This window comes from Paroedura picta, chromosome 6, assembly GCF_049243985.1.
Source record: "Paroedura picta isolate Pp20150507F chromosome 6, Ppicta_v3.0, whole genome shotgun sequence".
Lineage (NCBI taxonomy): Eukaryota > Metazoa > Chordata > Lepidosauria > Squamata > Gekkonidae > Paroedura > Paroedura picta.
In genome coordinates, this window is record NC_135374.1 from 73,336,889 (window position 1) to 73,358,705 (window position 21,817).

The 21,817-nt window shown below is 41.2% G+C and overlaps 1 protein-coding gene across 5 annotated transcripts; it reads left to right on the forward strand.

The window, feature by feature from the left end:
* The first annotated feature begins 809 nt into the window (after positions 1-809).
* ACOT9 (acyl-CoA thioesterase 9) lies at positions 810-21,273 on the forward strand. 5 transcript variants are annotated; one of them, XM_077343034.1, is made up of 16 exons: positions 810-1,082; positions 3,068-3,159; positions 3,645-3,671; positions 6,298-6,343; positions 7,154-7,324; positions 7,419-7,456; positions 10,177-10,260; positions 10,904-11,007; positions 11,496-11,569; positions 12,955-13,022; positions 13,708-13,819; positions 14,092-14,182; positions 16,130-16,215; positions 18,166-18,253; positions 18,401-18,551; positions 19,509-21,273. In XM_077343034.1, exons 1-16 carry the CDS (start codon positions 1,069-1,071, stop codon positions 19,574-19,576), a joined length of 1,314 nt encoding a protein of 437 aa, XP_077199149.1. In that variant the 5' UTR covers positions 810-1,068; the 3' UTR covers positions 19,577-21,273. The 5 variants fall into 5 exon arrangements, with proteins under 5 accessions (XP_077199149.1, XP_077199150.1, XP_077199153.1 ...); XM_077343036.1 differs by lacking the exon at positions 810-1,082 and adding an exon at positions 1,156-1,404; XM_077343035.1 differs by lacking the exon at positions 3,645-3,671.
* Positions 21,274-21,817: the final 544 nt, after the last annotated feature.

Here is a 21,817-nt window from a genome sequence, read left to right on the forward strand (position 1 = left end):
ATAGGGTGTCCAGATTTACTGGAGACAAACAGAACCAGGGATAGAGAACCTGGAACAAACAACAGAGAGCTGTGGCTGACTCAGGCCCTTCTCCAGAACTGAATTCTGGCCAGGGAGTGTGGTTTTTGGTCAGAAGACAGGAATTAGTACTTACTTGAAGACCTATTTTGTGTGTGTATGTGTGAGTGTGTGCTAAACTCCCTTCCATCATCAGACATTTCAGTGAATTCAGTTTTATACATCTTCTGCCACCTCACCCCTAAATACTCATTCCTTGGCGCACGGAAAACTCATTTCTGAGGATGCTACAAGATACTCTATGGAGAACTGGGCTCTTTCCTAACGTTTCTTTATATATAACAATAGACAGGGTGTATTATCTTCTCTGCTTAGATGAAACATAAGTGTGAGTGGAGCCTTGAAGAGGTGGCATATACATCTTCTAAATAAATACAGTAAATAGACCAAGGGTAAGATTGTCCACTTGGGGCATGGACTTTTCTCAGAATTACAGCTGACCGCCAGGCCAGGTAGATAATCTTTGAAGGAAAAGGCAGTTTTAGATGCCAACTGTGGAATCACATCCCTGCTGAGCCTCTTCTCCTCCTAAAACTCCATCTACGCACTGACCTTAAATTTCGCAGAATTTCTCATGCCAGCATTGACAACCTGAACTGGTGATTATCACCCGCGAATAGGTTGTCAGCTGCCTGTGTATAAGGACGAAAGCACCGAGAAGGTATTAAATGGGAACGCTCACGCTAGCAGATCGGAAATAAGGGCTGGGAGCAACCACTTGGTGGCAGAAGGGTGTGCCGAAGGAGAGCTGCAGGGCCGGCTTTCTCGAGTGGGAAACAGAAACAAAGCGTTTTGGGAGTTTGACAGCCTGGGCCCGTCTGGCGGGGAGGGCCGACTTCCCGTCCCAGGCGTGGCTCCTGGCTGACGGCAGCTGCAACTTCTTAGCGAGCCGCGGGAGAGTCGGCCGCAGTAGAGCCGGAGGCGACTGTACAAAGTGGTTTCCAGCCAGGGGCCGCCACAAGGCGTTTTGCAGCTCGGCCGTGGAGCACAATGTTGGCCCGCAGGTAAGGGCATTCCCGGCAGGCTTGCGGGCGGCCTTACTGCCAGGCCGGCCGGGTTGAGGCGCGACGGAAACAGGGCGACGCGAAGAGAGCCAAGCAGGCAAGTGAGCGCACGGCTCCCGGGCCGAGTGCCAGCTTAACGTGCTGCTGCAGCTGCTGCTGATAGCCGTATATGAGCAGAGCCTCGGAAGCCGAAGTAGAGGGAGGAGGAAGAGGCCTCTTTTCAGTGCTAGGCCCGCCTCTCTGCGCTCCAGAGCAAGGGAGCTTTCGATTCCACGCCTTGTTTCAGGTGTGACGGAATCTCTTCTGGATCCCGCATCCACAGGTGACCGGGCCAGTCTGATGTAGCAGAAACCATGTTTTTTTTTGGGGGGGAGGGTTAAAAATATTTACGTTTTTATAGTCTTCCATTTTGAATGAGATTCAAGGTTCACACAGTGAAAATGAGTGCAATAAACAGGATGAGACATCCAGTAAGCAATGTAATAGCATTTTGTTGTTGTTATGTGCGAAGTCGTGTCCGACCCATCGCGACCCCATGGACAATGATCCTCCAGGCCTTCCTGTCCTCTACCATTCCCCGGAGTCCATTTAAGTTTGCACCTACTGCTTCAGTGACTCCATCCAGCCACCTCATTCTCTGTCGTCCCTTTCTTCTTTTACCCTCAATCGCTCCCAGCATTAGGCTCTTCTCCAGGGAGTAGGCTCTTCTCCAGGGAGTATAATAGCATTAGAATTGTAGAAATCTGAGACAAAGCTGAAGCAAAGCATAAATATTAACGTGACATGTTAAACAATGGAGACATTCCACAGCAGAACAAAATTTGAGTTACTTCAGACCAAAACAGCTACCCACTTGAATCTATTCCATCATAGAATAATACAAACAGCACAATAGTATAAACTGCAATTCTTCCTTCCTTGAAGCATTCTGTTATAGTATAGCGCTGTTACTTATGTAAAAGTAACATTTCCACAATGGAAAAATGGGCAAATGAGAACAAGATGCAATTTAATAAAGACAAGTGTAAAGTTCTGCATCTGGGTCAGAAAAATGAAAAGCATGCCTACTGGATGGGGGATACGCTTCTAGGTAACACTGTGTGTGAACGAGACCTTGGGATACTTGTGGATTGTAAACTAAACATGAGCAGGCAGTGTGATGCAGCGGTAAAAAAGGCAAATGCCATTTTGGGCTGTATCAACAGGGGCATCACATCAAAATCACAAGATGTCATAGTCCCATTGTATACGGCACTGGTCAGACCACACCTGGAGTACTGTGTGCAGTTCTGGAGGCCTCACTTCAAGAAGGATGTAGATAAAATTGAAAGGGTACAGAGGAGAACGACGAAGATGATCTGGGGCCAAGGGACCAAGCCCTATGAAGATAGGTTGGGGGACTTGAGAATGTTCAGCCTGGAGAAAAGGAGGTTGAGAGGGGACATGATAGCCTTCTTTAAGTATTTGAAAGGTTGTCACTTGGAGGAGGGCAGGATGCTGTTTCTGTTGGCTGCAGAGGAGAAGACACCCAGTAATGGGTTTAAACTTCAACGATATAGGCTAGATATCAGGAAAAAAAAATTCACAGTCAGAATAGTTCAGCAGTGGAATAGGCTGCCTAAGAAGGTGATGAGCTCCCCCTCACTGGCAGTCTTCAAGCAAAGGTTGGATACACACTTTTCTTGGATGCTTTAGGATGCTTTGGGCTGATCCTGCGTTGAGCAGGGGGTTGGACTAGATGGCCTGTATGGCCCCTTCCAACTCTATGATTCTATGAAAATTGCTCTCCTGAACAATTTAGTTTTGCATAGGTTGAGGAGTGCCAAGAGAGTTGAAAGTTTCCTGACTTCATCAGGCAGGTCAATCAATAAGGCGGGGGCTGCAACAGGAAGTTCCCCATTATTAGTAGAGAACTGCTGAGTCTCCTTCCCCCTCCCCCTTTACCTGCTCCTTTTGATCAATGTTGCATTCTCCTTATTATGTAGATGGTTTTCATTAAGCAAGACCAATCCTATCCTGGTGAGGATGCTGACTTCCACCACTAACAGCTCGAAACCTCTTCCTAACATGCATGAAGGTAAAGTAACCGGGTTATAGACACTAGGATATTATGATTAGAAGGCTCGGCCCATTTATGTGGAGAAGAAAAATGTCATAATTACAGTCATTGGTTTATTTTGTAATCTAGTACTAGTGGCAAAACTTTGCATGGAGAAACAATTTGGTCATTTTTTACTAGGCCTACAAGACTGTTTTGTGCTGCAAGTTGAATGATGGGGTAAAAATGTGATTGATATATACATGAAGTGGAGTAGAAGGGGAAAGAAAATACAATGATGGAAACTTGGTATCCTGCAGTTCTCTTATGTGTTTGAAAATATGAGGGAATATATTAACCCAGGCACAGAAATAAATGATTACCAGTACAGCAGAATTCAATTATATGCTAATGTGCAATTGCGTATGCATGTCTGTATGTTTGTGATTGAGTGCAGAAGGACTAAACAAACAATCCTTTGTACAATTACACTGATAATCTAAATTGCTTTTTCTACTTCACAGGGCATTTACCCATTCATGTGAATAATGGTGTGTTGTGGTAACCTGTATGCATTTTAATATGGGTGTATGTCTGCTGCTGTCTTGCTTCTATCTGTCTTTGCTGGAGGGCTAATGAAAAATTTGCATTAGTATTTTTCTGGCAGCTATTCCGAGTCATCATTGTGGGTGGCACTAAATGGGTTTTCACTGCTAAGTAAATAAAGCATGTCTTATTAATCAAAATCTTATCTATGTATGTTTGCCGCAATTATTTATATTTACATTGAAATAGCTAAGTAGTACAGGAAAACTTATTTATACAGTTATGCTGAATCTAAAAGTCAGAAACCAAGCTTTGGCAAGCTAGCAATCCTGTGTCTCCCTTGACTTCCAAACCCACTGAAACAGTTCCAAACCCTTGGCTTTCAAACCCACTAAAATAGTTCTGCATGGCCTGTAAAAGGGCCACTCCCAGGCATTTGGTTGTGGTTGACTAAAGTTAAACAATGTTGACAGGGCTCCAGATCTCCCTCCCTTGAAACCATATGTTGACCAACCATGGGTCTGTTAGAATATTATTTCTCTGTTTATTGCTATTATTATTACTGTTAACTCTATTCAATATAGTCATGGAGTTCTACGTACTGTTCTTTGTTTACATTCCATGTGAATCTTCCTGAGCCTTAGGGGAAGGCGGTATATAAATGTAATAAATAAATTACCAGCTCTCCAAACTTCCATTGCATGTCCATTTCTTTTCTGCCAGTTATTTAAAATCCCTCCTGTTCATAGGCCCATGTATAGTTTTGCCCTGATCCTACTTTTGTCCTTGGTGACTCACTTTTTTCAGTTCTTTATCTCTGTTTCCTAGAATCTCTTCTTCAACTTATTGCTTACTTTCTCTTGCTTCCTTTCATCACCCTAGCCTCTCTAGGGGCAGGAACTTGTATTTATAACTTCTGTTGCTCTGTAAAATACCATGTATTTCCTATTTACAATAAAACATATAACGGATGGATGGGGACACTCTCTTCGGGAGCCCCTAGACATGGACTCCTTGGACCAATCATTATGAAACTTGGAGAGGCATCCAGGAATAGCCTCCTAGAGCTACCCTGAAAGGTTGGAGGCTCTACCACTAACTTCAAACCCCCCATGCCCCGGTAAAGGCTGGGATGCTGAAATTCCCATTATAGAATTTGGAGGAAGGGGATTGGCTACTTGGATTGATTGACAGGCAGAAGAGAGTTAGGTATAAGGTGCGTTGCTCTCTTCCACCATTTCCAGCAATGCATGTGAAGGGTAAGGAGTGCCAAACAGTGGCAGACAAGGCGAGACAGCAGAAAAGGTAAGGAATGGCTGGGAAGCGAGATAACATTTAGTGCTTTGCCATGCAGCTGGCAAAACACTATTTTTACTGATGTGCAGAAATGCCGTCAGTAAGATACAATAAAGTCAATAGTTTCTTTTCTGACTGGATCAGGGAAAATGACTGAAATTCTAATCTTCGTATCCCTGCCAAGATTGTTTATAATACAGTGTTTTGATTGACTTTAAAAACCTTTTGGCTAGTCCAAAGCAGCTATAATTTTTCTTAAAAGGATTATTTCCCTAAAGAAATATACAGGGATGGATTTTCCCCCTACACTGACATAGGCACCTTTATTAAGGAACATCCACAGATGTTTTCCATCTAGCCTGGTAGATATGCTTGCCTGGTTATACTATGCAGTTTCAAAGAAATAAAGTGATTATTAGGCAAGATAAAGGAGAAATAACCAGAGTTCGGTACTTTGGGCCTTCTTTTACTGCAAGTTAGTATTAACATTTTGGGAACAATAACAATACAAGATTATCATTTCTGGTGTCTCTTACTCTCTTTGTGAGGTCATGAAAATATGTTCCTTCTGTGGCAACACCGGCAAATTGTGTGGAAGTGAATGGGTACAGCATTCTCACCCTGTCTTCACCATGCTTACTACTGCCTCATTCTCCCCTTTTCCATCTGTATATTAGCACAATGACAATTGTTCCAGCCTCCCCATGGACCAGCAATCCCCTACTTCCTCCCTTCCCAGCTGAGTTAGTGCAAAACTATACACCAGGTCAGCTGTAAAAGGGAGGGGAAGCCTGTTACAGGGCTAAATGTATGTAGGCTTAGCTTCTCCCTTCCTAGTAAGACTGCCAATCTCCAGGTGGTGGCTGGAAATTCCTGGTATTCCAACTGATATGACTGATCTGTCATCTCCAGGTGACAGATCAGTTATGGATAAAACGGCAGCTGTGTAAGGTGATTTGTATGGCACTATACTCCACTGAAGTCCCTCCCCCCCCTAGATTCCACCCTCCTCAGTCTCCTCCCCCAAGCGCCAGGTATTTCCCAACCTAGAACCAGCAACCTTACTTTCTAGACTGGTTTCAGGCAGACGCCATCCTACATATTCCTTGATAAGCTCAGTACTTGCTCATTATATCTTTTATTTTTTAGAAAACTTTATTCATTCACTCATAATGAGCAATCAGGAATTAAACTAACCTTTTTCTTGATTTACAGCTACTCTTGCATGATTTAGCTTAATCTGCTTCTTGAAATGGCTATCGCAACTTTTGGTCATAAGCAACTTCATAGTACCCCCAATTTCAGTGTTTCTGACCAATCTTTGTTTTGTTTTAGTGCGAAACAAATTGAGGAGTATAGTGGGGGCATCTACCAATTGGAGGTAAATGGTGTACACAAGTGATACTTTACATTTTTGGTTACATCTTTGACAGTGCATAGGACTGCACTGTCAGTGAAGCAGCCTTGAAAGATGAAAGAAGACACCTCAGTATATCCTGCAGAAATATTATCATTTTTGTCTGGTACCACTGAAGACATTTGATTCCTCAGAGAGTGTTTCTTTTATCCATTTTGGACTGTTTTATCTTCAAATCATCATTTTCAATTTGATATCTTAGGCATTCGTTTGCTGGATATTTTAGATCTCTTTTTATTATAGCAAGCCACCTTGTTCTTGAAGAGAAAGATTTCTGAAGTAAATAATAATGGCTGAGATCCAAAGCACTGTGTATGGAGCTCAGCCACCCCAGTAAAGACTCTCCTGAGGGCCAAGAGACTCTTAGTAATGGCATATGAGTTCCAGTGGGAAAGGGAATCTGTAGAAATCATATCTTCCTTTTTCATGCGTGGAAATACCCTTTTGCCTCCTCAAAGAGAAGGCACTGGTTCCAACCCAATAACAGCATCAAGTGCTCATAGCATATGTACGGTACCATAGTAGTCCTTTGAAAAATGCTATATTAAGAACAATATTACAGTGGCTTGCCTATGGTCACCAATGCCTTTGTGGCAGATCCAAGATTTGAATGAGTGACTTGGAGGCAGAGCTAGTGATTGTTTTATCTGGATAGCATGCCTTTACTGCATTTCCTTTCCCTATTCCTCAAGCAGAGTTTTTGAGAATTTGTTGCCAGTTAGATTCTGATGATTTCCCTCTGGAATGATCTGATTTATTCCCTCCCACACACAGAGATCATGTGCAAGCAATGGATGAAAGAAAAGCCTTGCATACACTCCTTGCTAAAAACCAAGCTGACCTGCCTCCTAGGAAAATGAGAGACAGCTATATAGAAGTTATCCTGCCTCTAGGAAGTCAGCCTGAAATAAGAGAAAAATATCTGAATGTCAACAACACTGTCAGGTACTGGCAGAGGTCTTTGTGCTGAGCAAAGAACCCATGATGTTAATGTTTTGCCACTTGTTCATTTTTAATCTTAATATCTTTTTCTTAACAGATTTGGCCGAATTCTTGAAGACCTTGACAGCTTAGGAGGTAGGTAACTGTCATACAATTTCATTTATTGGGTAACCACTTTATATATATAGCACTGTCTTTATTTAGTACTTGAGTTCAAAATCTTATGCAAAAAGCACCTGAAAGGCAGAGGAGAGTAAGCCCAAGGCCTGAGTTATAGTGGAATCCTGTATAGAGGAGGACTCATGTAGTGTGGTCCCAGGTTCAAACCCTTTGCCATGAAGCTTGCTGTGTGACCTTTAGACAGTTATGCTCTTGCCCAGACGTACCTCACAGTGTTGTGAAGATAAAATATACATGAGAAGAATGAATAGGATACTCAGAGCTCCTTGGAGTTAGAGCAAAATATACTAAAATAAAATAGAGAGTATAATTTACTAAATAAATAAAAATAAGTACTTCAGTTTAAGCCCACAGAAATCAGAACTTTTCATAGGATTGTATTGTTAATACTGCATTTGAACTCTTTCATGCAGGGTCAAGTCCATCATCTTTCTGACTTTGCTATACGGGATAAAAACTAGTGGTAAACTGTGATTAAGCAAATGTCCAACTAAACGGTGGGCAGGTCAAACATATAATTTCATCACTCTGGTGTGCAGTTTTAGGGCTAGGCACAAACCAGCTGATGAACCAAAGTTCCTAATGAATTTTGGTCAATTCGGAGTTCACGAACCAAAGTTCATGAGCTGATGTACCATAACAAATTTCTCAGAAATTTGGAGGGCAGTTTGTGGTGGTTCGTGACCCTTTTTGAAGAGCAGAATACAGGGATCTAAATGGCTCTGAGCCATTTAAACCAACAGGTGATAGACAGGGAGAACTCTCCCTGCTGTCTCAGCTGCAGGCTTCCTCATGCAGCCCATTTAAAGCAACTGCACAGTGAGTCTGAGGCAGCTGAGCTGGTATGGAGAGCCTTCTCCACCCTGGCCTAGTTGTCTCTTGCATGCTAGTGCAGCCTGTTTAAAGAGGCTTCTCTAGGGAGCCAGCAGGTGCCTGGCACTCTGCTATAAGCCCTTTAAGTGGGCTGTAACACACAGGAGGAAAGGAGATGGAATCAGTGGGGAACAGGCATCCCATCTCTCTGTCCTCTGACTGTGCTGGGGAAGAAGCATCCCATCTCCCTGTCCCCATGACTGTACTTCTCTCCCCAACAGCTCAGTGATATTGTGCTTCTTCCTGCAGTCCCTTGGGCTGCAAGTGGGAGCCTGAGACAGCTGGGTTGTCTGACTCCCTCTCACAACTCAGTTTAAAGGGACTGCATAAGGGAGCCAAAGACAACTGAGCAGACGAGGAGAGCTGCACAGTCAGGAGAGAGGGAGATGGGAAAGATTTTCCCCAGTGATCCAATCTTCCTTTACCCTGGCTGTATGACCAGAAAAGAGAGATGGGGAGCCTCATCCTAGACGATCCTGTCTCCTTTTCTCCTTGCCAGGGAGAGCCTCAGCTGGGATAAAGATAGAGTCCCTGCCAGGGTGATTTCCCTCCCCCCTTTTCCTGGCCAGGGTGAGCTGCAGTCAAATAAAGGTAGGAGGGAGTCCCTTCTAGGGCCATCACTGTCCCCTTTCTCCAGGTTGTGGCAAGCCAAGCCAGGAAAAAAAGAGGAAAAGAATTCCTTTCCAGGGTGATCCCCACCCCTTTCTCCCAGCCATGGCAAACTGTGCCAGGAGAAGGGGGAAGGGAAGTCTTTTCCAGGGTGATCCCCCATCCCCTTTCTCTCAACTGCAGTTAGCTGTGGCTGGAAACAACAGGATACCAAACTTCCTGGACCTGTTTGATTTCAGGTGGGGCTAACTTGGCTCAGTTTCGGGTTCAGTTTGGGAGCCATCCTAATCTCTGAAAAGAACCAAATAATCATCATTTTTAGGTTCGGGCCCATCCCTACGCAATTCCCGTTTCTTCCCTTGGATAACAGATCGGTTGTCACTTGGCTTACAAATGACATTGGTGAAGATTATTCTGTTAAATTACTCACAAGTCTTTTAAAATATTTTAGTTTAATAGTTGTGATTTGCAGCTGAAGAAGTGGTTAATATAGAAAGAGCTTAGATATTTTTGGAGTGTAGAACTAGACCTGTAGATACGTCAAATATAACTAATGTTGCTTTCTGACATTATGAGGTAAATAGTGTTTTAGGGTGACATTAGACATTTTGAAGAATTTGAGGGTGGGTGTGAAAGAAGAGTGTGTGTCTGACTGGGGTCTTTTCTTTTCTTTTCTTTTCTTTTCTTTTCTTTTCTTTTCTTTTCTTTTCTTTTCTTTTCTTTTCTTTTCTTTTCTTTTCTTTATTCTTTGATTTATATACCGCCACTCTCAAAGACTTGCGGTGGTTTACAATAAAATAGTAAAAACATGTACAAGTGGTTAGGTGGTTGAGCTCCAGATATGTACTGTACTCTGAATCTCACCATGAAGAAGATTTGAAGATCCCTGCTTCAGGCCCTCCACAGTAAGCATGAAATGTGGATGTTTAAGTCACTAGTGATTCTGGCTGCCCTACTTTAGTGCTGATATGAATTGCTTCCAAGCAAGCTTTTGTATTAAAGGGAGGGGCATTTAGCTCTGCTCTTCATATGACTGAATAAATCTTAGTAGTTTTCCTTGTTCATATGGGTTCTGTCCCTTCTTTAAGCAATACAAAGACTACACTGTAAAGTTTTACTTCAATCTGAGGGAAAAAAGCCCAGTTATCAATGCAGAGAATAAATAGTGGAATGTCTGTTTTATCTTTCTACAGTTCTCATTTGTTACACTCACACCAAACATGAAGCTGTTCAGAAATCTCCTTTATCAATTGTTACAGCACTGGTGGATAAAATTGGTACAGTATTATGTTCTTTGTTAATAAATTAATATCTGTATTAGGAATACACAGTGTACTGGACTTAGCTCTCACCCAGATGTTGGGGAAGAGGGGAGAAATTTTTCCACCGCCTTTGAGTGACGTCAACTGCTGCCTGTTATATTGTTTTTACTGTTAATTGGGTAAATTATGGGGGTTTTAAGTCAATTGCTGCCTGTTATATTGTTTTTATTGTATTTTAATATTTAACATTTTATTATGTAAACCGCCGTGAGACCTGCCGGGGAACGGCAGTATATAAATCTAAAAATAAAATAAATAAATAAATAAATAAAGATTTGGGGAATCAAAGTTAACATTACAGCAATTTGCCCTGACTTCTCCAAACACCAGTCTGCTTTTGGTTCCCGTCTTGTCATTATAAAATCTTGTTTGTGTATAACTAATCTCCAGAATTTTCATTCCGTTTCGTCACTTTGTTTGTGGAGGAGATCATTGGAAGTGCTTCTATGTCATTCTTATTATCTTCTCTGGCATTCTACAGTTCATAGTAACTGTATGCAAAGCAATTAGCTTTTCTTAGACTACTAGAAAATTTAGATCTTTTTAATATTACTAATCTTCAGTTTTCATTCCCTGATTCCTCTTGGTATGTGTTTAGGTTTATGGAAAACGGTCATTCATCCAGACTGTGATATCAAGTTCACTGGAAATGTTACATGGGTTGGAAGGACATCAATGGAAGTGAAAATGCATGTACTTCAGGTTAGTGGCAGCAAATATGCATTATTTGCCTAATAAGAATCTAGGATTTGACCAGATAAAATGCAACTTTCAATTAAAAGTTTGTTTATACTATCAAGAATCGATGAAGACTCATTTGTCAGGTTAACAGTCATAGAAAAGCTGCAAGACCTTCTAGTGTAGGATATAAACCACTGTCTAGATTTATTAGTACACAGGGCCAAAATCCGCCTTTATGTTTTTTAAGAGCTGAGTCTGAGTTCCCTGGTCCAAACTTGGGTTCCCTACAGCCGCAGAGCAGTTGTAGGGAATGGCCTTTAAAAAATGTTAATTGCCTATAGAGAAAAGCGTTTACTGAACCACTGCCTTCTCCATTTGCCTCTGATTCATTACAGAATGGTTCAGATTTCTAGAACAATTTGAAGACAATTGCATTATTGCATTATTGACAGAAACTGGAAAACTTTTCAAACACAATTTCCCCCCATCCTTGCTCCCTTTCTTTTTAGCTGCACAATGATGTTTACTGTCCTTTGGTAGATGCAACCTTTGTCATGGTGGCTCGTGATCCAGAAAACAAAAGGTAACATTTTGAGCAAGATACTTACAAAAGTTGTATAATTTGGGTGGGAGGAATGGTGGGGAAGGAGAGAGCGGTTTCTTGTGTTGTCTTAGCAGGGTTAATAAAAACAAAACTGAGATATTTGTAAGATTTTAAAATTACTTCTTGAGGGGAAAGAGGTGACACAGTCAGTGATTTCTGTGTGACCAGGACATAAAAATAGTATTCATTACCTTTCAGACCCTCCCCTTACTTAAATATGTTTTTTCTCTGATTCAGAGTATGATTAATGCACTGGTTGTAAGAGACTGGAACCTCATTAGGAATTTTCTGGAGCAATTAAGTTTAAATCATCTCTGGCACAAGAAGAAGAAGAAGAAGAAGAAGAAGAGTTGGTTCTTATATGCCGCTTTTCCCTACCCGAAGGAGGCTCAAAGCGGCTTACAGTCGCCTTCCCATTCCTCTCCCCACAACAGACACCCTGTGGGGTGGGTGAGGCTGAGAGAGCCCTGATATCACTGCCCGGTCAGAACAGTTTTATCAGTGCCGTGGCGAGCCCAAGGTCACCCAGCTGGTTGCATGTGGGGGAGCGCAGAATCGAACCTGGCATGCCAGATTAGAAGTCCGCACTCCTAACCACTACACCAAACTGTGCAATCCTATACAGAGTTACTTCAGCCTAAGGCTAGGGAAAGGCCAGAGTAAATCTGTGGAAGTTTGGACTACATAGTTCTTTAATGGTTTCTTTCCCAAAACACAGTTGCCATTCTTGAGTGACAAAACAGTGCAGGAGAGCATTCTGTCTTTTTCCGTCTTTGAACTAACTATATGAGAAAATTGCAATAAAATTTTCGCCATACCAATACAATCTTTTTATTAAGAGCATGAAGGAATAAGAACCATGAGGAGAGATTTTTGTTGTATATCCAGTAATATGAGATAGCTTTAGGGACATACAGAGTGAATTACTCCTGGAAGAATTCAAAGTAAGCTGAAAAATACTGCTGCACATTTTTCATAGAGAGGCACACAGGGTAAGGGAAAAACAGGTTGTAAAAGGCCTCAATTGTTGAACTCACTTCTCTCTTAGAGTATATCTCTCCCTCTTAATCGTCATTTCTCTTTTTCAGAACAGGATAGGGAAAATGACTAATGGAACATGCCCAAATTTCAGGTTCTTCTTTCTTTGAGGAATTACACAAGCATGTGTTAACCTATGTAGGATACAATCAGATAAGTTTATCTTTTTAATAACGAAAACACTGCATATTTCTGAATGATAATAAGTAAAGACTGGCCACTGCCTTCAGGTGAGTGTGGGCATTTCAGAAGAAGTTACCCTGTTGCTGCCAAAGGGAAGAAGTTTGCAAGCATCTCATTTTGACTACATTTGTTTATGTCTGCAGGCCAGCATTTGTTAATCCATTGATTCCTGAAGGCCCAGAAGATGAAAAAATCTTCAATGAAGGAGAATGTATGTAACATGTTATTTATGAGAAGGGGGGATATTTGATCTTGTCCCATTCTTCCAACTTGGGTACTTCAAAAATAGAAACAAACACTAGTTGAAAAATAATTTGGGCTTGTAACTTTCAAAGTTTCTGTCTCAAATTGTCCTTTCCTACTCATACAATTCAGGATTCCAAAGATGTATTTTTCTGTCCCAACCCATCTCTGCATTTAAAAATATTGAAGATGATGTAGAAAATCCTAGACAGATCGAAGTAAAATAAGATCCCCAGGAGGAAGACACTGTTTCAGTGTCATCCCTATAGCCAGTGGTGAGCAGTGGTGGAAGGCAGGAAGAACAGTAACGCTGCTCCATGTGACCAGGTCAATATGTTCACACATGTACACTCATTCACACAGACAGAGCTGCTTATGGTTTGTCCTCAAACTCCTTGGGGTAAGCTACCTTCTGCTTTGAGAATTGTGACATCAGCCCACCAGCTAAGCAGCTATTATAAAAATAACGTTCTTGGATAGGATACTTGTTTTGTTTGAGGCTATAATACTGTGAAAATGGATTTTGTGATTGAGTTCACAAATCTATATAGCATGTTGTCATTAGTTCTGGAACTGGAAGCTGATTGGCTGATAGCCTTAGTGGAAACTACTAGACCCCATAATTTGTACATCTTTTTTGTTTTATTATTTAGTGAACAAGATGAGAAGAACTGATTTCAACAAGGCCTCTTTACTAAAAATGGCTCCCACTGCAGAAGAGAGAACAATCATTCACAACATGTTTCTTAATACATTGGATGCAAAGTAAGCTGTTTGATGATTTAACCGTTATTAGAGTTGGTTTGCTGACAATTTATTTGTCTTTGTGTACCACAGTCACTATGGCAGGTGCTTATGAGTGCCATTTAAACCACTATTTTGTGCTCATTGTGAAAAGTTGTGGGGAACAAAAATCAGGAATTTAAATGGATTCCAGTAGCATCTTTAAGACTAACAAAGATTTATTCAAGGCGTGAACTTTATTGGTACCTTTGGGATGGTAGTGTCCTTTAGTGCCTCATTCTCTTGTTTTGTAGGACAGTTAGTTTTCGGAGCCGTGTGTTGCCTCCCAATTCTGTGTGGATGGAAGATGCAAAACTCAAGGGCCTGGAAATCTGCCATCCGCAGGTATTTGCCAAGCTATACTACAAGTATAGTTTTGTATTTGCTCATATGGAACTGTTGGTTCTTGATTCAGCCTAAGATAAATATTTTTCAAATTAATAATTGCATCTACGGGCGAATACATTTATTTACTGCATTGTACACTGAGACTTTTAAAAAATGTAATGAAACAAAATAATACTTTCTTCCTTTCTTATTGAATTATTTCATGTAAGTCTTGATAAATGTTTATAGTCATAAAACTAGGCATGAATTCTCTAGATTTGATTGAATGCCTAACAGTTAAGCTCCATTATGCAGGCCTTGTGGAACTCAATAAGCTCTGACAGGGTCCATGTCTCCCCTGGGAGCTCATTCCACCAGGTGGGGACCAGGACCAAAAAAGACCGTTTTACGCACTGGGAACTTCACTGCCCCAGCTCCCGTGCAGGAGCACAAATTGGGGGCGGATGAGGTGCACCAGGCCAAATGCTTCTCCCCCATGGCCCATTATGCACGGAGTGGAAAGTCTGCATTCGGGGTGGAATGACGGCGGCTAAAATCACCAGTTATGCACGCTGCAGGCAGCAAACGGGTGCAGAGTCAACGTATGCCGCCGAAAAAGCCACATTAGCAAGATGCGGAAGAAAGTGGAGCTTCCTGGGACCAGGGCAAAACCAGAAGCGACTCCGGAGTATCTGCATGCATAATTGGATACTCTGGGATTTGCCGCCGTTGTGTTCCGCCCCGTGCATAATCGGTTTGCTTTGCTTCTTCATCCTCCTCGTTCTCCATGCCACCGTTTCAGCGGCTGTGCATTAATAGGCCCATGTGGGGCAACCTGCCATGACTAAAACTCCAGCCTGCAGCCTGGCATGAAACCTCCAGTGCGTAAACGGTCAAGGTGAGCTTCTTTTGGGCCAGGGGTAACTAACCTGTTAGATCTAGTGGAGCATAATTCTCTTTGGGGACTGTATTCAGAGAGATGGTCTCTCAGATAAGCCAGGCCCAGACTGTGAATGGCCTTGAAGGTCAAAACCAACACCTTGAACCTAATCCGGTACTCCACTGGAAGCTAATGCAGCTGCCTGAACACAAGGCGTGTATGAGCCATCCACTGTGTTCTAGTGAGGACTCTGGTTGCTGCATTTTGGATCAGCTGTAGTTTCTGGAGTAGGGACAAGGGAAGGCCTGCATAGAGTGAAGTACAGAAGTCTAATCTGAAAGGGACCATTGAAAGGATTACTTTGACTAGGTGATCCAGGGCTAGGTGATCCGCTAGTAGCTTAGCCTGGCATAAATGAAGAACTGCACACTGTCCAGGCTGGGTAAATGCTGGTCCCTTCCTGCTCAGCCACAGGACCTCTGTCTTTGAAGAGTTCAGCTTCAGGTGACTGTTTTAACAATTTAGCCACTGCTGCCAGGCATCTGGCAAGTTGTTATGGAGGGGGGGGATCTGGCCAGCCGCCAGAAGTAGAGCTGGGTGCATCTGCATATTTAAAGAGGATTGTATAGATTGCCTCTCCAGTGGTATTTCTAGGTGGGGAAGAGGACTCAAGCAAACTGAGAGAGCTCTGCTGGTTAGTGGTTGTGTTTGTGACTTCAAGCAGTGCGGAGGCAGAGATGTGGGCTTGGAACTACCTGTGTAAGATCTGGGGAAAACGTAGAAACTGGGAATGGTATCTGGGAAAATTCCCACTGGTTTTCTTGGTGTGGAACTTTGAATTCATTTGAATTTTGTTTTAGTGCAGAGTGGAGCAGGTGGAGGGCATCCACCCCCCTGAACTATTATTTGCAAGTTCATTCTAATTGTATCTTGCTTTCTTGCTTTATTGCACACATAGGTATGTTTTGTTACAATGCATTCTGACAGTATGAATTGTTACTACTTACCTATTTATGATGCCATGTTTTATTTATGATGTTTTAATTTCAAAAATCCATTGTCTTTATTGATGCTTCTGAATATAGGAGCGCAACATTTTCAATAGAATCTTTGGGGGATTTCTTATGAGAAAAGCATATGAACTTGGATGGGCTACTGCCTGCAGCTATGGGTAAGCTAGAAATGTTTGTAATATTTATGCTCATAAAGTTTGGTGGGTGGATGGGGGACTTGTCAAACTTTTCCCAAGTTTGCTTCCCTTCTGGAGACTCCTTCTGGTAGAGAAAAGCGGCATATAAGAACCAACTCTTCTTCTTCTCCATGGTGTGGATGAGAAGAACATCTCTCTTTGAGGGCCTGCCTATTTATACTGCACAGTGTGAACAAGGGAGGACTTGTGCTTTATTTTTCAGATCCCATCAAGTCAGATATCCAAAGCTATATTTTGTTTAATTTATCGGAGAGGGTATATAGATTTTTGCCCTGATGGTGAATGAAAGCTCAAAAAGCTGTGCTTATTACTGAGTTGGAGAATTTAAGCAGATTTTTGCAGCTGTTGCCTGTAAACATAATTTCAAACCTCCGCTTCATTAGTGCAGTAATGTTATGACCAGTATGATAAGCATGCCAAAATCTTCTCCAGGTTTATTAATTACCAACTTAATGTTCTGTGTCCAAGTGGCAGTGGATATGCACTTGCAACGAGAGTTGGTATGATTCTGTGGTAATTCACATTTTATTCTAATTACAAAACTTTAGCCCTCTAAGAAAAACAATAATTATAATGACAGAAATGCTGATAACACCTTCTGACGGTGTTTCTTGATGGCTGTCAAAGTTTGATGGCTAGGGCTCAAGGAAGTGGGGAAATAGAGACAAATATTGGTAGCTCCAGGGAGCTGCCTGAGGTGGAAGAAAGCAGAGCCAGCAGCAAGAACCAGACTGAGTAGGATAGAAAGAAGAAAACATCAATGCAAATCTGAATCTCTGCAGGAGACCATGAAATAGCTAGTGATGCCTGAAGGCCTACCTAGAAGTAGTGGACCATACTAACTTTCTGGGCTTTCATCTCAAAATTAAATCTTGTTTAGGTGGTTAAATATGAGAGCCGCCTTGTTTCTGGAAGTGTTCTGGCCAGATATTCCCATCAATATTAAAAGGCACATCTAGCAATTTCTCTGAGGCCATGTGAGCACTATGGTAGATGTAAATGATCATCAAGACATGCTGTGCATCATTGGCATTGTGACTAAGCCTGCTTCTACACATGGCTGTCTCTTGCTGAACCAGGACTTAGAGCTCTTGGAGCTATTAGCGCTTTCCCAACCACACTCCATGACAAGAAATCTGTATACAGACTGTATACACAGTCTGACTTGGGAAAGAAGATAAGCAAGGCAAAATAATTTGTGATTTTGAAAAGCAGTATATAAGTAGTGTTCCAGGTTAAGTTTGAATGTGTAGGGAAATGCACAATATGTTTCACCTTGATTCCTATTCTTATATGCCACTTCAGTGCCATCTTAACATATAGATTCAGGTGGGTAACTGTGTTGGTCTGAAGCAGCAGAACAAAGTTGGAATCCAGTGATGCCTTTTAAGACCATGTTTTTATTCAAGGTATAAGCTTTTGTGTGCATACATGCATTGTCAGTTATAACTGTATCTGACAAAGTGTGCATTCACACAGAAGCTTATACCTTGAATAAGACTTTGTTGGCCTTAAAGTTTATCTTAATGTAGAGTTACTTTCTAACCATGTAACATAAGCACTATCAAATCAAGCCTTTTAAAGGGTTGATTTGTTCCCAAAGCCTTTAAGTTTTGTTGTACTTAAGTCCAATTATAGTAACAAGTCTGTTGGAGTTAAAGAAGAGTCCACTGATGGAGGGTCAGATGGCCTTTATGGTAATTATAATTACAGCAGTGAGTCCCTAGCACAGATTCCATGGTTTAGGTCTGAGAATCAGTGTTGTTACATGAAACGCTCCTCACTAGACCTCTTTATATCATATAATGAATATTTGCAGACACTCAGGAGATGTCTGTTCACAAAAACTTGAGTTGCTGTGTAATTTAGGGTAACTTGTAGCCTTTTAATATAAATTTTCTTCTGTTTCAGAAGCTCTAGACCTTATGTGATAGCTGTAGATGATATCATGTTTCAAAGACCAGTTGAAATTGGATCCTTGTTATTTTTTTCTTCCCAGGTAATACTTTTTATCAGTCAATATTAATATACTATATTAATGTAAATCACATATGCCACTCTGACAGCAAGTAATACCAAGTCAGAGGAACCACAGTTAAATCTGAAACTGCAAACCTAATGCTTTTTTTCCATTTTGATTTACTAGGTATGTTATACTGAAGAAAACTTCATTCAAGTTCGGGTACACAGTGAGGTTTATAATTCAGACACCAGGCAGCACCACACAACTAACGTCTTTCACTTTACATTCATGTCAGAAAATCAGATACCACAGATCGTCCCAAAGACATATGGTGGTAAGTGGCTAGTTCAATGTTCATCGGAAATCTGTGGATGGTGTCCTGTAATTTACAGCACAATCCAAAAAACACTTTCCTGAGAGTAAATCTTATTTACTGAGAGAAAATCTTATTTACAATAGAATTTTGAGTTTATCTGCTTAGGATTGCTCTCTCAGTATAGTAATGGTCTTGTGAAGATGTGAAGCCAGGGAAACAGCGCAAAAATTCAGAAGTCTTTTTTCTCCATCCACTCCCACCCTCACTGGAGATCTCACTTTCAGTTTTTTTCCAGTGGGAAAATTGGGAGATGCTGGATAGCACTGAAAAAAATAAGTCTGCCAAGTATTTTCTCTTTTTGGAATGAGTGAAATGCTTCTTAAGGCAAGTTTTTTCTCATTCAGAATGTATAGCATGAATATGTCCGAGGGGAAATACTTTTTAAAAATCCCACCTTTTCCCCTTTTAGACTGAGTGAAATGTTTTTTGAGGCTTTATTTTAATAGCATACAAGGAAACCACAATATACAATCTACAATATAATATTTCCTATATATACAGTAGATGTATGCAATGTAGTTATAAAAACATATTTTCCCCTGTGGCTTCAAAATTACCATACATTTTACATCTCACGTCTTGTAGGATCATAGGGTCAGAAATTTGAGCACTCTGCAATGGCTGCTTATGAGATCAGGAGCATGTTGCTGTTGGTCAGTTCTGTCATGGGTGTAGTGACAGTTCCGTGGAATGATGAACAGCCACCATGTGGGTTTCGCACCTCAAATCACATTGAACATGAAGTATAAGAGGAAGGAAGACTGTTCTCTTAAGAGGAGTCACATCTTTGTTCCTAGACTGTATCTATATATCTGCTCAGGATGTGAAGTGCTCCACTCAGTAGGGGAAAATAAATTAGAGGACACATTGCTTGACACAGCACTGTAGATGCCCTTGAACATTTTGTCTTTTCAGAATCCATGTTGTATTTAGATGGGAAGCGTCACTTTAATTCAGCTATGAAAGAAACCCGTGCTTCATAACCATGCAGCTGTATAGAAGGTCTTCACTAAGACTTGGGATACTTATCAAAGGATGGTCGAGCAACATTTCTACTCCTAAAAGACATAATTGTGAATACAGATACACTTCCAGCTTTTATATACAAATATTCTTTACTGCTATTTATACAAAATATTTAAGTTAGTTTTGCTATTGCTCATCTTTTGTATATTTCTCTCAATAGAAGAATAAATATAATCAACAAAATCATAAATTGTGGTTCTGATGGAGGATTGCCCACTCTGTCTGCATGACTCTTGTACCTACTTGGCTACATACATTACGTGCTTCTTGTGTGTGAATAAATAATGTGGTTCTGATAGGGTGGGTGGGTAAGATTGAACAAGAGAAATGTACAGGGACTTGCAAGTCCTGAATCTCCCTCCCCCTTGTGTTGGTTGTGGCTGAAGTTTCTCCTCCTTGGTACCAACTCGCATCCTCATACCTCTTCCTGGCAGTGGCCCCTGCCGCTGTCACATGAGGAACTCTTTTGGGTTTATCAGCCCTAAATGCCAAGCTATTTGCAGAGACCTTGCTAATGATGTTTTGGGGATGTTCTTACTCCACCAGAGGCAGCCGGCTGAGTCAGTTTTCTCAGCTCTCCCAGCCTCCCCTACCTCACAAGAGGTTTCTGTTGCGGGGAGAGGAAGGGTAGGTCATCGTAAGCCACTTGGAGACTTCTTTGGGGAGTAAAAAGCAAAGTACAAAAAAGCCAGTTCTTCTTAGATTACTTGAAAAATTGTTTTATGTGACCCTGGAAATTCTTATCTGCATAAGAGTCAGCCACAGATATAAGGATACAAAATTGTGGTTGTGACTAGATTCAGATGTTTTGGTCTAGACCAGGGGTAGTCAAACAAACAATTCCCAGAAGCATTCGCTGGCAGGGGCTTCTGGGAATTGTGGTCCATGGACATCTGGAGGGCCGCAGTTTGACTACCCCTGGTCTAGACCAATAGAATGAAGTTTCGGTCCACTGGCACTTTTAAAACCAACAAAATTTAATTCTGGGTATAAGCTTTTGTGGGCATGTGTACTTCGTATCCTGCACACTTGTCCTGAAAGTCTATCCATATGCCATTAGATTTTTGTCTTCAAACTTTTTGGCTATAATTGATGTGTGGACAATTGAACGAACATTTACACCAACTGAAAAGGATTAACTGTAAATACATGGCCCGCAAATAACTTCATATCTTCATCCCAACCCAAGTGTTCCTATATAGTATCCATTCCACAGGGCTTGCCATTCTGTGAGAAGGCTTGGCAGGCCGTGCCATATTCTTGTACAAAGTCCCACAAAAGTGGGAAGTAAGGCAGAATCACAGAATAGGATATTTTTAAAGCAACTGCAACCAGTAACTTGCTGAAATTTTCTTCCATTAAGCAGGAAGTAGTCTTGTATGTAACTTTTGAACTAGTTATATCAGATGTTGAAATGTTTGACCAGAACCCTTATATATATATGCTTTCATAAAAATATTTGGCAGAAGTAATTAGCCTGTTTTTATAGATACCAGCTACAATAATATCCATGTTGCTTTGTATTCAATTTTAGTTGGAGGATATGGGATGCAGCAACTTAGTTTAGCAGATCTATGTCTGGTACATATTCTTTTTGAGCTGCATAGAAGAAAGCGGGATATAAATGGAACAAATAATAAACAAGTACCAATAATGAGCCTCTTGATTATTTGTTTAAACAATGATTGTCAAGCTGTGTTCAAGGTCAGCCTGGAATTTCCTGGAAACCTATAAGCTGTATGAGAAAATCAGCAAGTTTCTCTGAAGAAACACCCACCACCAATTTCTCTTCGGTGTACATTATAGAAGACTTGTGTGACTTAGGTTCACATACACACAGGTTTTAGTTCCAACTTCTGGTTAATATTGAGCCTTTGCTAACAAATGCTGGAAAAATTGAGCTAGGTGGACTAATTATGTGACTTGGTACAAAGCAGCTTCATATGCCTGGCTGATGTCCTGAATGAATTTACGGTGTGCCCACCTAGGCCCATGCTGCATTCAATGGTTTATGCACTTTAGATTTCCTGTTCTGCACAGGAAAATTCAGCTGGAAAAGCACATTGAAAGTGCATTATCCTAAATAAATAAATGAGCAGAATGAACCCTAGTATAGTTAGCATTGAACTGAATTTAGCTGAAGTGAAATCACCAGGATTTAAAAACCATTTAAGTTATTTTGTCAACACTTCTGCTAT

Bases quoted from the DNA above. Each gene is read 5' to 3' on its own strand.
- ACOT9 (XM_077343034.1), top strand. The intron at 3,672-6,297 runs GTGTGTTGTGGT...GTTTTGTTTTAG, and splicing joins ACCCATTCATGTGAATAATG to TGCGAAACAAATTGAGGAGT. The intron at 14,183-16,129 runs GTATTTGCCAAG...TTCTGAATATAG, and splicing joins TGGAAATCTGCCATCCGCAG to GAGCGCAACATTTTCAATAG.